This window comes from Thunnus maccoyii, chromosome 7, assembly GCF_910596095.1.
Source record: "Thunnus maccoyii chromosome 7, fThuMac1.1, whole genome shotgun sequence".
Taxonomy (NCBI): domain Eukaryota; kingdom Metazoa; phylum Chordata; class Actinopteri; order Scombriformes; family Scombridae; genus Thunnus; species Thunnus maccoyii.
The window spans coordinates 19,156,732-19,173,677 of record NC_056539.1 but is presented as its reverse complement, the minus strand read 5'-3'; the positions used below and the strand labels follow the sequence as shown (position 1 = coordinate 19,173,677).

General features: G+C 38.7%; 2 protein-coding genes across 2 annotated transcripts in view; one reads left to right on the top strand and one right to left on the bottom strand.

Annotated features, from left to right (window-relative positions):
• rnf13 (ring finger protein 13) overlaps positions 1-7,199 on the bottom strand; it is a 43,260-nt gene extending 36,061 nt beyond the window's left edge. The window contains exons 1-3 of the mRNA XM_042416077.1: positions 6,976-7,199; positions 3,176-3,428; positions 2,817-2,897 (exon numbers count right to left, since the gene is read on the bottom strand). Coding sequence (XP_042272011.1) covers positions 2,817-2,897; positions 3,176-3,289 — 195 coding nt within the window. The 5' untranslated portion in view covers positions 3,290-3,428; positions 6,976-7,199. The remainder of the gene's footprint in view (positions 1-2,816; positions 2,898-3,175; positions 3,429-6,975) is intronic.
• Positions 7,200-10,414: 3,215 nt separating this feature from the next.
• On the top strand, positions 10,415-14,918 carry LOC121900928 (protein ANKUB1-like). Its single transcript, XM_042417517.1, has 6 exons — positions 10,415-10,504; positions 10,878-11,021; positions 12,605-12,824; positions 13,179-13,293; positions 13,423-14,337; positions 14,837-14,918. Exons 1-6 carry the CDS (start codon positions 10,415-10,417, stop codon positions 14,916-14,918), a joined length of 1,566 nt encoding a protein of 521 aa, XP_042273451.1.
• The last annotated feature ends 2,028 nt before the right edge of the window (positions 14,919-16,946 follow it).

The following is a 16,946-nucleotide window of genomic DNA, read 5'->3' as shown; positions in this document are numbered from 1 at the left end:
CTCAACCTTGAGTGTCTAATAAAAGCAAAAGTTCCCATAAATGTTGTTGAAAAAATGTTCAACATCAAACTACAAAACTGTACATGTCAGAAATTAAACAAAGCATAACTGTTGCGTACTGTGGGTGTGCAGAGGCTCGCAGTGGCCGTGCTTTGAGACCCTGAGGCGACTGTACACAGCCCCGGTTTTGTAAGTGGAAACAGGGGAGGCTCTGTTTGAAGCCTCGTACCCTGTGGGGAATCCTCCACAACAGTTTTGTGCTGCCTTGTGATGCCAGAGGTTTCTCCAGGCGTTATACAGCTGTACTAGTGCAAGACTACAACATTTGAAGTGAGTTTACTTCATAATACTAAAAACACCCCCGCTCTACATCAACAAATCACTTATTACATATCACTTTTTGTTGGAAAATTACTACTTAAAGATGCACTAAGGCTTGTGCCTTTTAATTTGCATGAGTTTTTGTAAAGATGAGCCTCTATCCTTATTGTGTGTAAATTTATGAAAGGATTGTGCAAATAACAGACGGAGACACGGTATGTTCAAAGAGGTTGATTTATGCATTCATTTGGATTTACTAAGAATCAAAGAAGGTGCAAATAGTGCTAGTAAAAAGGAAGGATGTGGTGGGGGAAAGAAAGTGATACCTAGAAATCTAAATGGCTTCAAACAAAGAGTGAGTGCATCCCAAAAATATCAAGACAGCTGCAGAGTACAAGTTTGGCCAACAAGGCAAACCTTCAGCATCTCCACTTTGGAGGATGGGAAATCATTCTCTATTGAAGCCATAATTTGTGATAATGTCCATATATATTTTTACGTTAAAAACTTGCTGCAAATCAGAGCTGTTGTCTGAAACAACTAGCTGCCTGACCAGACACAGACATAGGCGAGGTACGGGAGATGTGCTGGACGGATTGAGTTTGGCCCTCAGGGAGTAGGGCAGCATGTCTGTCTGCATGGCACACGGCTAGACAGCAGCAGGGAGAGCAGAGGTGAAAAATAAGACAGAGATTCGATGTGAAATTAAGACAGAGAGTGGGAGACAAAGAGACTAAGCCTTTTCTCAGCTTTCATAACACATAATCTTATATAAGACTAATATGCACACACACACACACTCACAGATCAACATGACTGTATGCCATAATCCTTGCTGTTTGTGTGGACTGAGGTGACACATTACTCACAATAGGCATAAATAAATATACAGTACATGTAATACACTCAATACACGATGTGATGTAACTGCTTTTTTTTTTCTTACCACAGTGATTAGACAGTTCATCCTAGCAGTTTAGCAGTTAACAGCCAAGTCCTGTAATCATTTTTAAATTGCTTGCACACTGGATGACCCAGTTTAGATCACCTAAACTGACAGAAGGGAACGCATTCACTTTGGTAGTGAAATACTAGTAGTGTACCCCTTTTAGAGATACATGCATCCATAGTCCACTGTGAGCAATCCTGATAGCGCAGGCATGGTACAAGTGTTATTCCTTAAACTGACACTGACATGCTTAAGAAGTGTAACGTCCCTTAAAAAGTCATGTTCTATAAGCGTAAAAAAATGTAAGATTTTTTCTGACATTAGATTAATTTTTTAACCAAGAAAGAGTGTGTTCACCGTTAAAAGTCATCTTCAAACTTTATGGTGTGAGGCAAATGCTAACAATCATCTCAACCAGAGCCTCATTTCCTAAAATATACCCTGAGGTCACATTTGATACATTCGGCAATGCCAAAATTAGCTGTCAGACTGTCACAGTGGGGTCATGACGTTAAACATAGCATCCTTAAATCCAGATAAGTGTCGTACGTAACCTGCATCTATACACAAACACAAAACAAGGCACAAAGTATTTCGCCATCAGCTAGCTTCTGCGTGCCAAAAGCCTTTGTGCAACAACAACTCGGCTCTTGACTGAGAAACGCCACAATGACCAGCTTAGATAGCAGACATGAATCATCCCTGCTGTTTGTGAGCTCTGTGGATCAACCGGCGTGTGTGGGCATAAAGAAACTTCTCAACAACACACGTCATGACAATCCTCAGCAGCAATGTCGGGGAGAAATTTTGACGGCGTGTTCATAAACTGTAATGTAGCTGCTTCAAAGTCTGACTAGAGTGTAATTTCTATACTTTTTGAAGTCTTTCTACAATGTGTAGCTGCGACTACACACACTCGCATGTGCAAATGAAGAGTTTGGCTTGATAATAAAAAGCATTTTTTCATGTTTCTCATCTGATTACAATTCAAAACTGAACCCCCTTTTTGTTGTATTCACAAACATAACTAATGTTTTCTTTTACCAGCATCATAAAACATAGTAACATTGAAAATGCAGCTGTCCAGTATTGCACATGTATTTGGGAAGAATAGCAGGTTTCAGTTCTTTCTTTTACATCCTCATGTAATATAGATTGTTCCTTTAAGTAGCTGCATGTTGTGAAAACAATGACCACATCCAACAAAAGTCCACACTCATATTTTTTTTGATTTTCCATACTTTTTCTAATTTTCTGCTCATTCCGACAGATGTTTATTTTGTTTACTTTCTAGTACATACTGTATATGATTTTTTTCCTCAAACCAAAACAAAAAAACTCACACTCTCTCTCACTTTTATGTTTTCATGGTTAAAAAATAATTTTAGTGGAGCTGTAAACTAGAAATATGCCATAAAACAACTGAACCAGGTATCATAAAAACCTGGGACTTTGTAGGGACTTCCCAATCACATAGAAGTGTACAAACCTACTCAGTTAATAAATAAACCAGTCCAACAATAACCTTTGACCCTTCTGCACTCACCTTCAGTCCATCGCTAGGTAGCCGGTACCCAAACCGTGCAGGGAGGTCATCAAAGTTCTCCGTTTTGTTGTCAAACGAGTACTGAAAGATGGGAAAATTACGTTTAATTACTTTTGATTTAAGATATTTCATGAAGATTGATACATCATTAAAATGAATGGGCAGCATCTAAATTCAACTGAGTGATAAATTTATCATAAAAGTTCACCAAGTGATAAAAAAAACACATTCCTGTCATCAAGTTGTTATTATTGCTGAGCTGTTTTCCAATAAAGCAACATGGGCATCCCGTTGTCGGAATAACTGTATTACACTGTTTTATTACAGCCTTACAAGCATTTGTAATAAGAATGACTCACGGCGGCGATGTCAGCTTCCACAGGCAGCAGGTTGAGGAAGGCAAAGAGCTGGACGGTGAAGATGGTGTAGATCTGCGTGGCCGACAGCATCAACATTCCCAGGGACAGCAGCATCTTGGCATCACGTTACAACCCTCAGCTGCTATGCCACTCACTCATGAACATACAAAACCATAAACACATACAACCACACACACAACCGCACACACTGGCCTGCAGCGAAACCCCTGGACACCACCCTTTGTTGTCACACCTAGAAAAGACACCAATGTTTGTGCACATGTAAAGCTTTTACTCTTGTACACTGATAGAAAAGTGCTAAGATGTATTGATTTAAATGTATACATTTCCTCACATTAGATGCTAAAATGAGGTACAGGTACGATTATTTTAACCTGCTGTGAGCTAGTCTGTCCTTGGAGCAGACTGGTGCACGTTAGACTAAATATTATGATCTTGCACAGAGTGAACATCAGCACTCATTTTTCTTTTGGAATTCTCTACTAACAGAGCAATTAGCCATTGCCTTTCTTCCACAAGGAGACCCAAGGTCAAGGTGAGCTACAACAGGGCAACTTTCATATGCAGGTTTCTTTGTTGGTTGGGCGTGTCTGTGTTTGTTGGCTTGTTAAGAGAAAACGATTCTATATTTGGCTCCTAGTGCTAGTTTTGTCAAACAGATTAGCTGTACTGAGGTTCAGCTGTCAACACGGTGGGCTGTTTAATGCTTTTTTCAGATGTTTGACTCGTACCGATCACTGCAGCGTTTCGCTGTCTAAACCTCACTCTGTTCCAATCCTATCGTCTGGTCTGTCAATTATCTCGATCCGCATGTGTACACCCTCTGAAGGTTCGTGTGAAGTGGAATTTCAGCTTGCGGAACACATTTGGTGATCACACGGAACATAAATATCAATACTGAACTTAATCTAAGGCAACTGCAAAAAAGAAGAACTTCAATTTTGGATAATGTGGCAGCAGAATACACTGCACAGACTGTCAAGAGAAGCCCGAACACCTCAACAAGTGCCAATAATACAGCTCCCCACTCTTACACAAGTTATACAGAGTATTCACTTGTCCAACTTTTCCAGTTAAAGAAAATACCCAACAAGAGCAACGTACACTCTTTAGGGGAATGAACAAAGAAAAGCAACAATAAAAGTTTGTGAAGTTTGTCCTTTGAGTAATCTGTCATTAGGCTTCTCCCTTTCGTCAGTGTCAGCACTACCTTGCCGCTAGGTCCTGTGTGTGTCTTTTATGTTTCTTAGCCAGCCACTTGCCACACACAGATTAAAGTGAGAGCTGCTGTGAGCCTAACATCACAGCATGAGGGGTACAATCTTGTAAAGTGGAGGCAGCATGTGATCAGGTCAGGAAAAACCAACAGCTAAAGGCTTGCAAGGCTTTAGACTACTAAACTGTGTTGTCAAGCAAAGTAAGGAAAGTAGGATTTGAGTATTATTGATATTTATTTATTTATTCAAATGAAATCTACACCTAACAGGTAGGCCAGAAGGGGCAGGATTGTTATTAGACCGCTGCTGAGAGATTTTTTAAAATTTAACTTTTAGTGTCTACAGTCAGTCAGTTATCTCCCAAATAAATTGATGCACAACATTTAAGGTTTTGCTAATATCCTGTGACAAATCATACCCAAGATTATTAATATGTTTCATTTCATTCCAAAACCACCATGTGTTAACTTTACATAAGTGGAATTTACCTATTTCACTGTAGCACAGATGCTTGGGCCAGATGGGGACATCGGAAAAAACAGCTTTACTAGGACCTGCCCACATTTATTACTGAACACTCCACTGAGTCCAAGTGTCTGCAATCACTTAAATACTTCGACTCAAATGTAGCAAACATATTTAATTGACTTTTGGCAGAACATTTTTAAACAAATTTGTTCTTGCATTTTTTATTGAAAGCAGAAGCACCACTGAAAGGTACCCTGCAATACCCTGGTTCCTCAAATGAAAACACGTTTTAGGAAATATCTGCTCCCTTCAGTCTTCACAAAGGGTTCGAACTTTGTGAAGACTGAAATGCCCTTTTATGACTGAAATAATTGAAAACAGGCGATTATATAGTAGTAATTAACAAATCACTCATTCACATATCAAATCATTGTGATACTGATCCTGACCTATTATTTTAAGCAACTGTTGCCAAAACTGACAGCTCTACCAATATATCATGCACCCCCTGCTTTAATATAAGCAGTTTTAGTTCTTCTTATAAAATCACCCTTCTTTATCTGCCCAGTCTGCTAAATGCAGTTGTTACTTTAAAAGTACTGAGGTTCAATTACAAGCCCTAATCACATCTGTGCAAAATGCAGCCTTGTTACATAACTTTCCATCCCTACTGTCCTGCTAATGCTGCTGCTGCCATTTCCCACTAAACAAGGCCTTAGACACTGAGCACCTCAAGTACACATGTTGCTCTGTGAGGACATGAAATAGCCGGGTTTCCTCTGGCAGATCAAAACAGAGCTCTGGACTCAAAAGTACTGTCATCAGAGAAATGCCACGCTTCACTTTCTTTTCAGCTTTTGTCTTCCTCCAATCTAATAATCATCACCATTAAGGGTTTTGGGAAAGAGGCTTTGAGGGGAAAAAATCCTCCCAGGAAGTAACATTTACACACATTTGTTAAAGTGCATCTCCATTTCCGTACCAGTAAAAAGATGGCAGCTGGTTACAAAATTGATATCACAACATCTCTGACAACTCCCAATATTGACAACCAGGGTAACCAGTGTTTTAAAAAAGCAACTCATAGTGAGGATTGAGAGACAACAAATAAGTTTATATTCAAGAAATACAGATAAAATGTATACAATATTAATGTACTTGTGTACTTACTTATTCATAATACAGAACATGTTCCGGAAAATGAATTCAGAAATTGTTTTTTCTTCATACAATAGTCTAATGGGTCTAATTTTGGCAGAATTTAATGCCTGACAAGTCATGATGCATCATCATGCTAATGCAAAAATACTGTCAGCCTAATATTCCTGTAAGACCATCATGCTCAACATCACTGCCTGTCACCACACTTCTGTCATCCTACAGTACATGTCATTTCCCTTCATAAATCCTACCTAAACTTCGCTTACATGTCAGTGTGTGCAACCTGAAAACATTATATTCATAGAAGAGTGTTAGAGGATTAGAAACATATCTTCAAAAAGCAGTTATGACCTGCACTTATGTCTATTCTTGATGAAAACAGTAGCTTACGTTTGTGACTTAAATGCAAACATTTAAAAAAAACCCTATCATTACATGAGAGGCCAAACCTGTGTGGCAGGGCAACCAAACACACAAACACACATTACACTAAAACTGTGTGAAATTGTGGGGAAGTGAAAACTAGGCTACATCACCCATGACAACTGTAAGCAGATGGTGACTAAACATCAAATGACATTTACTGAAAAAAAAACAACAACGCTATAAGGTAATAATGTGTTTCCTCAATTTACTAAGCACTGTGATCAGAGGTTAAAACAGCAAAATGACAAAGCATGCTATCAGCGTTTACACACAGTAATTAAGCCATAAATCAGAAATAACCATTAAACTTCATAACCCAAAATCTCATTGACAAGTTAACATTCGGATTAAAAACGACCAAAATGACATGAATAATAACTCTAGTGACACTGAAAAGTACTGTCAAATAACTACAGTTTTTAGGGTGTAGCAACAGACATAAATAAATCAGTTTGCACCCGCGCTAGCATCGTGCTAACAGCTAGCTGGTGTGTCGTGGGTGTTTACCTTTATTTCTGCTTGGAGGTCTATCTTATCCGGCAATTTAGCTGCTGACAATGACATCGCCCTCCTTTACTATGCGTCGAGTGAAGGACTGTGTACAACAGCAGAGATTTTGCATGGACTTCATGCCGTTTGAACGGTGTGTCAGAGAGTATGAACGTAAACGTTGTAGTATAATAATCCGGTCCGCTAGCTTTCTTCTTCTCTTCATGACGTGAGAGCGCAAACTTCCGCCACATGCAGATTCAGCCCCTGATTGGACGAACCGACTGTCAATCATTCTGTTCCGGACATGACTCCGGACGTAAACATATCCACGTGATGACACAAACAACCACTTTTATGGTCACATGAACTGCCTGAACCGAGCAACTAGCCTGTATTTACAGCTTTATTACACCTGTGTTAGGGCATTATGGGATTTAACCGGCAGGACAATGTGCAGAACATATATATTTTAGATAGAAATAAGTGTATTGTCATCTGCCCAAATGTTGTCATCCTCACCCGCTCCAAAATGTCTTGAAAACATCTCTAGCACCCTCTATACCCTTTGTAGTGAATTTGATGATAGGTTCACAATTCTTCAAGTCTGTCTTAAAACAGCAGTTGGGTGTCCATATGAACACAGAAAGAGGTTTTCCTCACTGTAATCATTCTTCCTGTTCATACTGGCTATTAAAAGATCCCCTTCAAATGCGCTTTCAATGTAAGTGATAGAAGCCAAAATCCACAGTATGCCCACACAGTCACAAAAATGCATTTAAAAGTTTATCTGAAGCTTATATGAGGCTTCAGCAGTCTGAGTTAGTCATATCAAGTGGATATCTGCCACATTTACAGTCTTTTTAGCATCAAATTCCCTCTGTGATTCCTCAGACAGTGTTTCCCTGTTGAGCTGCGGTGGAAGAATAGTGACAAAAAGAGGGACTTTGGCACTAAAAAGACTGTAACTTTGAAAGGTATCTACTTGATTTGACTAATTTGGACAGCTGAAGCTTAATTTTAGCTTCAGATAAACTTTTAAATACATTTTTGCACAGGAGGAATGCAGATTTTGGCCCCCATAACTTACATTGTAAGTGCATTATGAAGGGATCTTCTAATATCAGTGTGAACAGGAGGAATTATTAAAGCAAACAATATTTCAATGTTCTTTTGATACCTGACTGTTGTTTCAAGACTGACATGAAAAAACGTGAACTTGTCCTTTAATAAGGGAATGAAATAAAGAACAAATAAGGAATATTGTTATATTTAGAAAGAGTAAGAAAAAGAAAAAAGTTACAATTAGGGGCTTTTACCAGACCATACCAATGTCTTTGCATGTTTAAGATTATTTACAACAAATTACGTATACCTCATTTCATTGCTTCACCTTTTGAAAACCATATTGATCATTTTTTTCTGCTGTTTTAGGCAGAAAATGTATTACCATACACATGAAAACCAATGTAGGCTCTTGAATCCTGCCTTCAATATGATTTTACGTACAGTGGTATGTTGAATGCTGGAATTCTGGTGCATGTTTACTGGATTAGTTTTCCATATTGCTTCTTTTACTTAAGAAAAAGTTCTGAGTACATCTTCACTACTGGAAAACCATAACAATTATGCACAATTCTCAACACTTCTCCCACATACCATGTCAAAGGTTTATGGCTTTCTTGCCTTTATCAGGGTGATGGAAAACAGTTCTGTGAGATGTAAAGTTCTGAAGGCCTTGTACTGAAACTCACATTGATCTGCACTTTGATATGTGTGCACTCTCAGCATTAATAGCTGTTTTATCTATCTTCACCACTACAAAGGGCACAATATATCTATATTTAAAATCCATATGTGTTTTGATTTGTGCTCCAAGAACAGAAATCATCAACCTGTAGATTTGGAACAGTTAAAGGACATTGAAAAACTGAGTCACTCTTTGCTCCCTTGTAGCCAGGACTCAACATATAAACCCTGGGACAGCTAAAAACTTTAAAAGGTCAAATGCAAATTAGCAGGCCCCAATAAAACTTTATAGAAGAACTCTTAAAGTCTATCAAAGAACATTTCAAATTACTGTAACATTCCCTCGGCACAGAGTGAAACCCCTCGGTAGTCCTTTTGTCTCTTACTAAACGGCAGAGAAAGGAGCTGACGTAAGACCGTGTTGGGGTTGGGGCCATGTTTCCAAACTAATATAAAACCGTATAAACGTATAATACTGTAAGTCATTTTGGATATAAAAAAAATTAATAACATGTGTAAATAACATTTTCTTTCCCCATTAAAGTTTTTTTGTGGTGGGGAGTTTTACTTTATCAGAATCAGTGGGTTGTCGTATCCTGTGCAGATTGTAAAAGCACTTGAGGCAAATTTATGATTTGTGATATTGGGCTATATAACAAAATTGACTTGACTATTTAATGAGTTTTGTCAGTTTCAGACAAGTTTCTTGAACCTTTTGTCTTATGGTAGCCCACTGCACGAATATGATCTTGTATGTTCAGTTTAATACTAGAGCAGAATCAATGATCAGAAATATAATCATGACGCTCTTTTTTTCCCTTCAAGCACACTTTCTGCTTGGTCAGACATGCTAATGAAGACATTGTACTTCTCCTGTACTGCTCTGTAAACATTTCCTCAAATGATAATTTCTTAACTACATCTGAACTTTGTGACTGAAGATCCGGCCACGTGTTGTGATGTCTGCTGTAAGGCAGCAGTTCATGTGTACAGATGACATGAGACTAACTCATACTCCAGTTTCATGGCTCAATCACAAGTTGTCACATGCAACACAACATATTATTATGTCTACATAAACAGGTAATGTCTTCTATGTTGTCTAAAGTGCACTCGCTATAAAGGCCCATATAATTTTGTTTTGTATATGTTGTTTTCTGTCTCCATCAAGTTATTTTAAATTTGTGATAAAGAACGACATGAATTACTGAACTGAATTTGAACATTAACATTCCCAAGTCAGAGAGAGAAAAACAACCATGTAATGAAGGCTTATACCAATTAAGGCCAACCCCAGCTGTGTTTTTCTTTTTTAATTACACTACTAAGCAATTTTTATATTTAGCTTTATTTGAACGATTCCATTCAGCTGGATGAGACAAATTTCATGCCTAATGAAGAAACTGTTTCAAATCCTAATTGGATAAACTTGTCACCAAAAAGATAAGTCAAGGTTAATCAGCTCCTGAACAGCTTACGTTTTAGAAATTTCATTTGTTAAAAGCAGCCAATAAATAATTTGGATTTAAAAGCATAGTTTGTCTTTGCAGAGTATTCTGCCTTCCCAAATTTTCCACCCAACTCCTGTCCCCCCCCCCCCCCCCCCCCCCCCCCCCACAGTGACTCTGCCCTTGCATCCCTCACACACTCCTGACCGATCATAGCGCCACAGAGGAGCACAAACAGACGGAGGACGGATGTCCCGACCATGAGGGTCTTTATCTGCTTTGAGGGGTCCTGGGAGTCTTTTGACGTCCATCCAGAGCAGAATGTGGGGGCCATGAAGCAGATGATCAAGGTAATAGAAGCTCCAGTGCTGGCCCAGGGCCTCAACTGTTATTGGCCCCGAATTTATTGATAAGTTTTGAAATTCTGCCCGATGTTTGAAACACTTGCTAATGGGAAATAAAATGTTGGATGGATTTATTACACCTTTCTTATAAAGATTTCTTGTATTAGGTGCAAGATTATGCATTGCAGAAATTTTTACATTTGTATTTGTGTATGCATGAACTGGAAATAACACTGAAGCAAGACTTTTTTATGATGAGAAAGCAAAATCTCACCATCAGTCTACCTTTATTCAGCTCACACTCAAACACCATGCAGCTACAGATTGTGTCTTGCATGCAATATGTTACTGTATGGATCCATTCTGTTCATCTCTGTAGGACAACTTTCTTGTGCAACTGTCCAATGACAAGCAGGTAAGGCACTACCTGGAGCTGAGCTATGGTGGTGCAGCGCTGCAGGACAACTGGGCTCTGTGTGACGTGGGCATCACAAGTGGCAGTGCCATCCGATGCCTGATAAAGGTATTAAAACATCACAAAGGGTTAAGAGTTTCAGAGCTGTGTTGGGATTTTGCAGTAAATACAATCAGCTTACAATGATTCATACTGAGAGAGGATGCTGAAGTGCAACTTTGTTTAGCTTTTTTTAAAAAAAATTTTTACATAAAAGGTGATTGCAGTGTTTGCATTAAACTCTATTTTGTTTGCACAAAAATTAAAGATGTAAATGTTAATTCAGAGGAAAAATAAAATACTTTTGTATATGAAAAATTAGAATAACCAATGCTACCACAACTTCCAAAACATTTTATGAAAGGGAACTTACTCTCCAAATCACTATTATTAGACCCTAACTACCCCAATAAAATGTTTGATTTACTTTTATCAGTTTCAAGGAAGGTCAGTGGTCACTTCTTCTCCTGGAACTGCTGCTTTGTATCTTGCTCAACAACACTTCAGTAGGATGGATGCTGCAGACCTGCAGTCCCTTCATTCATTACATACTATCACTAATGACACTCCAATCTTTTCACTCTGTGGCTACTAAAATTAGTATGTTGCTACATACATATTCATAACTTGGGATTTATTTCTCATCAAAGACACATCAAACAGACTGGTGCACTAATATGGAGCTACGTGTTCCCATGTGAGCGGCAGCTTGTAAGGAAATTAGTTTATGGCTGTCTGACATTTTTAGTTTGTCCCCATTACTTGGATTTTAGTATTGGGGCACATTCCAGGCTTGTCACTAAGCAACCGTGTGTAAAAGTTGACAGTGCTTGCATGTGTGTGTATGTGTGTCCCTGCACTGCTATGGTCATTGTTTAACATCCTCTCATAAAAATAGTTGTTTTCTATAGAGTCTACAGTGTTTCAGTCACCCTCCAGGCTACTTTCTACATCTTAGTCTGTGACACTGACTTTGCCTTGACATTCCTCTTTACATTTATGTCCACTTGCCCCACTTGGTCTACCTTTGTTTATTCAATACTCATCATTCATAATTAAATGATTATAATACAAATAAGGCATCACCCAAGGTCCTCCAACATATACATTTTCAGTCTAAATCTTTGGCATGCATGATGATAAAACATGCAAAGGGCTCCTGAAGATGAATCTACATCTCTGTTGATACTTACAAAATGCAAAACTCATTTCATTAACACACACAGATGCATACAGCACACATGCAATTGTTGCAGTTGTACAGTTGCGTACAGTTATTGCAGGTTTTAATTATTTTAAAGTGAATTGAATATATGTGAAGTCCAGCCCTTATTTTTGTGTGTATAATATCAACCACAGTGTGGCAGCAAACTGCAAGATCATTAGGTGATGCCACTGATGATGAGATGCCATGTGGCACTTTGACTATGTTTTTACATTAAACACACATAAAATAATAATTTCATTTAATATAATAGTTTTAATGTTATAGTTGTTATAATGTAATAGTTAAAAAGAAATAAAATATTATATAATGAATCAAAAAAATCTATAAAAAATGAACATTGGCTATTGCAGGCATTCATCTTGTGTCTTCTCTTCTCTTGTTTCATTAACCTCAAGGCCACTGTGTCATTATAATTAATTTTCAGAGTGAACAGAAGCCTGTGTTGCATGTGTTCAACGCTGTGACAGGAGAAACCTTATCAATCATGGGAAGTGTCACTCTCCTGCGTTATATGTCTGTGGCCAGACTGAAAACTGTGGTGTCTGCGCGGAGCGGCCTCCCTGTCAGCACCTTCAGATTGAGCACGCCTGCTGGTGTTGAACTCTACGACTGCAACCAACTGAAAGACTACGCCATCGAAGTGGGTATGGCCTGCTGTCGTTCGATGCTAAAACTTTCTGAATATTTTAATAATAAATGTAATCATTTCACTAAAAGACTAGATATGACATCATTTCTTGGTTTCTGAATCACTACATTACTTCGTGTTGTATAGTGTATTGTCTTAGTTGTACTGTACTGAAGAATTTCCCTCTCTCCTAGTCTAGCCTCTGTTCCCCTCACCTGTACAGGACAGTAAAATGTGAGCACTATGTCAAGATTAAAGAGTGATGTTACTCTGTATGATGAGAATATAAGGCTACTGTGCTCTCAAAAGCCATGCATAGAAATTAAACGAAATAGAAAGTTAAAATAGCTTTTCTTGTACTGTAATTTAGGCACTATTCTTCGTTTGGACACATGGGATGGGTGGGTGGAGTACCTCCAGGGTTGCCTCCTTGGCCACAGATTGACAGTCCAGAGTCACCTATCAGAGAAGAGGCCTGTAAGGAGGTCAGAAATTCCCCATGAGAGTAAAAATGTGACAGAACTGTTGTAATGCAGCTTAAGTCAATGTGCAATCACGAAAAACCTTTTTATTCAGCCCACATCAAGTGAATCTTTCTATTCTTGCTGTTCCAGGTTTCAGCTGCGAGTAGCGCTGTACATCGCTGCCTTTTTAGGCCACCTGGAACTGTCAAGCTGGCTGCTGGAGAGGGGGGCACATGCTGAGGAACCAGTGGGTGTCCATCCGTACCGCCAGTGGTGCCACCAAACCGCCCACCGTGACACCGGAAAGTGTCCCATCCACGTAGCTTCAGAGAGCAGTCAGCTCCTCATCCTTAAACTCTTTGTCACCAAGAACCCTTTGACCTTGGCTTGTCGGGATCCTGGGAGTCGTGACCCTTTGAAGATTGCCATTCAGCATGGCCACAGGGAATGTGTGTGCTACTTAGCCAACAAGCTGTGCTCAGTAGTATCCCTGCCAAATATGTCCCTGCGCATGTATATCTACCTCCGAATAAGACACTGGGTGAGTTTGGGACGGAGAAGAGCGGCCTCCAGTCACAGCACTTCCTTCAAAGCCACAGTAGGGGATATGTTGCTGGTAGATGGCTTCAACCAGCCAAAGATGTCCTCCAAATCCAGGAAAGCGAAGACCAAACCAAGTAGAGGACTCCGAGCCAGAGCTTTGCACTCCTTACCGCCCATCAGCACTATACTTTCAGTGCCCAATCTCCCCTCCAAAAGGGCATCACAGCATCTACACAGCCTGCAGTCTGTGAACCCTGGTGACTTTGAAGAGATGCAGGAAAAGCATAAGCCTTATGAAAAGAACAGAGATAATGGCCCAGTGGATAAAATCAGTAAGGGAGACAGCAGCCTATGCAGTGGCAAGTTTTCTCTCCCACCTATCACCAGAGAACGCATCCCCTGCAGGCAGGTGTTGGTCAGTGCATCACCAAACTCCTCCCATATCCTGACTGAATCTTTGGAGTCTCACAGCGATGGACGAACACCAAGAGAAAATGCCATATACTGCATGACTGTAGCCAGGTCTTTATCCTTTGTATTGTATGTTTATGTTCATGTGCATTAAAGGCATCTTGATGGATCGTAGAAATGCCATCTCATTTTACCCACATGATAGTTATACTATTGGTAAAGATCAAAATATATATTACAAGTACAGGTGTATTGATTGCTCTTGTTAAATAGGCAATTCACTTTTGTAAAAGAGACACAAGAGATAATATTTTAAAATGATGGTGCTGCTCATATATTTTCAACATCAAGACTGTCAGCTTCTGTCATACACTGCAAGTTACATTTTTTGATGAATATCTTTATGGCACAAAAGAAGATTTCTTTACCACATCGAACATTAAGAGGTTGCTCAGTTTATTCCAGTTTCCAACAGAGGAAATGCAATAGAGAAAAGAAACATACCTATGGAGAGATAGCAGACATTACATTTTTAGAATGTAAACAAATGCTGTACATGGGAGCTTTAATGTGTTGCATACAATATACTGATTGTTTCTTTTTAATATAGCACCTTCACAGAGAAGCCTTGGCTGAAGCAGCTGAGCATAGCACGGACACTGGCCAGGAAGCGTATCCAGACCGCAGCTTGATACCCATGGATCCAGGCTCGACATTCAAGTCCCATCCAGATCTATCACCCATCAACCATGACCGCGCGTGGATATCCCAGCAGCTGCCTGAAACACTGTGGACGATGAAGAATCCTTCAGAGTAACAACTGAGAATTGAATCTCGGGCTTAGTGTTTTAGTGGAAATCACACCTGCTTTGTATTCTTATGCAAATATCTACCTTTTTATTGCTCTTCGAAAAAAGACAGAGAGCTAGATAGACATTATGGACATTGTGTATAGATATTCAGACATTTTTCACGAATGCAATTTGAGTTTGACAAAAGTCCAGATAAGGACAAGCCTTGTAGTTGAAACAACTTTCCTTTGGTTGAAATTCAAGGCTTAGAATGCAGTGTATTTATTGAATAATGATGTGTTAATATGCTCTTTTTGCCATGTGGCTGTGCTGGAACTTCTACCTGCAAATACCAAATAATGAATATACAGTCTGCAATTATATATCTTTTTTGCCTAAAATAAAAAACTAACTGTTTCACTAATGAACACTCACATATGCCATCTCGCTCTCTCTCTTGGAATCAAATAAAACCTTTAACATCAACTTTTTTGATTCAATTGACTATTTCATATAATTTTCTATTACACATGATCAGTCTGTAGCTACATCAATGCTCTACTTCATCTTTTGGTTGCTGGTTGCTTGTATGTTTATAATGGTTACTGATGCAGTCTTGGATACTACAGGAATGAACTCAGAGAACTCTGAAAAAAGATACAGACACTGGCCTAGATGCTCTCTTTTCTGGAAATAATTCTCATAATGGAAGTGCCTTTGAGCAAAGCAGTAAAGAGCTATTTTCAGTCCTGGTGCATGGGGCCCAGAGCTCTGCTTTTTAAAATTCTTGTCACCAGGGACTATTTTCAGAAACAGTAATGCAAGGTGAAGTCATTTAACAGCAATTAATGTTTAAATCAAACTTGGTTCAACTACAACTACCATGTAACTGACTGTTGCTCTGAAATTACACCGCCTTTATGTGACTTTCTCTCCTAACAGGACAAAGGTTTGTACACGCTTATCTTTCTTGAATGTTCTTCCGGTACGTTGTTCACATGCTATATTCTCTCACCCGTGACTTATCTGCCTGCTCTCACTCATTCAGCTTTATGGTATCTTCAAATGCAGTAAGAGATATGAATACAAGTTGAGTGCAGATCAACTACACACATTTTACTGCATTGTGGACAGTTGTAGTGATATAAATTTTTTAAGGGTTTGGAGCATGAAAGGTAATAGTTGATTACAAGTCATTAATTGCAGTATGTTATTGTTGGCATAAATACAGTCATTTATATCCTTGTGTATTTTTCACAATCAAATGGCACCTTGGGAGCTAATAGCTTCCTACTTGGTTGTATTTTGTGTTCAGGCAAGTTTTTTGGGGTTAAACACAATGCAGACAGGGATCATTAAAAAATGTACACCAATAAAATATCAATGAGGACAAAAGGGCAGTTCTGTTAGATGGAGAGAGCAGGATGTTCAAAACGCTGTAATATTTTAGTGGTTGCAGATCCACTGTTCTTCGAGGAAGTAAAATCAATTAAAATTTACATTAAAATATAATAACATCTAAACTTTGTAAAAAATAAATGTATAAACAAATATTTCATTAACTGTAAAATAGAAGAGCTGAAGGGGCAAAAACAACAGAAGCTCCTGAGCTTGAATGGTACGTGTATGAGCAATGTGACAGAAATATACCACTGAAATATACTGAAAGATTGGTACATGCTGAGCATACAGATAGATATCAGAGAGGTGGATTATATGCAGCAGGAGCGCTTTCCTTTTGATACATTTTTCTCTTTTGAAAATTTATGAAACTTTGATACATTTTTCTCTTTTGAAAATTTATGAAACTTGAATTCAAGCACCCTACATGAGCAGTGGTGGAATGTAACAAAGTACATTTACTCAAGTACTGTATTTAAGTACAATTTTAAGGTACTTGTACTTTACTACTGTATTTTATGCTTCTTC